Source organism: Sinocyclocheilus rhinocerous, unplaced genomic scaffold (assembly GCF_001515625.1).
Source record: "Sinocyclocheilus rhinocerous isolate Xijiao unplaced genomic scaffold, SAMN03320098_v1.1 scaffold864, whole genome shotgun sequence".
NCBI classification, from domain to species: Eukaryota; Metazoa; Chordata; class Actinopteri; order Cypriniformes; family Cyprinidae; genus Sinocyclocheilus; species Sinocyclocheilus rhinocerous.
This window is the reverse complement of record NW_015645567.1, coordinates 26,532-27,057: the sequence shown is the minus strand read 5'-3', so window position 1 is coordinate 27,057 and position 526 is coordinate 26,532. Positions and strand designations below refer to the sequence as shown.

Here is a 526-nt window from a genome sequence, read left to right as displayed (position 1 = left end):
TTGATACAGGTGATTTATTTTTTTTTTTTTTGGCCTGACGACTTTTCCCTTCTGCTTATGTTACCAAGGGCATGTGGATGGAGAAAATCATATTAATCCCACTAGATAAAATCAGGTTGTGTCCTTAATTATACTGAATGTTCTGTTTCACTCAGAAATGTGTCACATGATCATACACTGTAAAATATTTCCACTTCCACTTAAAAAGTTCAGTTGCTGCCTTGAATATTTAAATATGATCAAACTGGCTGTACAAGTCATTTCAACTTAAATTATATGAAATTGACTTATATCGAGTTAAAACTCATAGAACATAAAAAATTAAGTTGAAATTGGTTATATTAATTTGATGACTCAAAGTAATGAAAAACATATGTTGACTTGACTTATTGATTATATTTATTTATTTTTTTATTTTTATTTTTTTTAAATCAACAGCTTGCCAAGTGATCAATGTAAAAACAACAATGTCAGCAACAAAAACCAACAAACAAATAATATTAATATTAAAAATATTATATTTGTA

The 526-nt window shown here is 26.6% G+C and overlaps 1 protein-coding gene across 1 annotated transcript in view; it reads left to right on the top strand.

Annotated features, from left to right (window-relative positions):
- LOC107706738 (phosphatidylinositol 4-kinase alpha-like) overlaps nt 1-526 on the top strand; it is a gene marked incomplete at its 3' end in the record, with an annotated part of 38,069 nt that overhangs the window by 11,832 nt on the left and 25,711 nt on the right. The window contains exon 18 of the mRNA XM_016510545.1: nt 156-159. Coding sequence (XP_016366031.1) covers nt 156-159 — 4 coding nt within the window. The remainder of the gene's footprint in view (nt 1-155; nt 160-526) is intronic.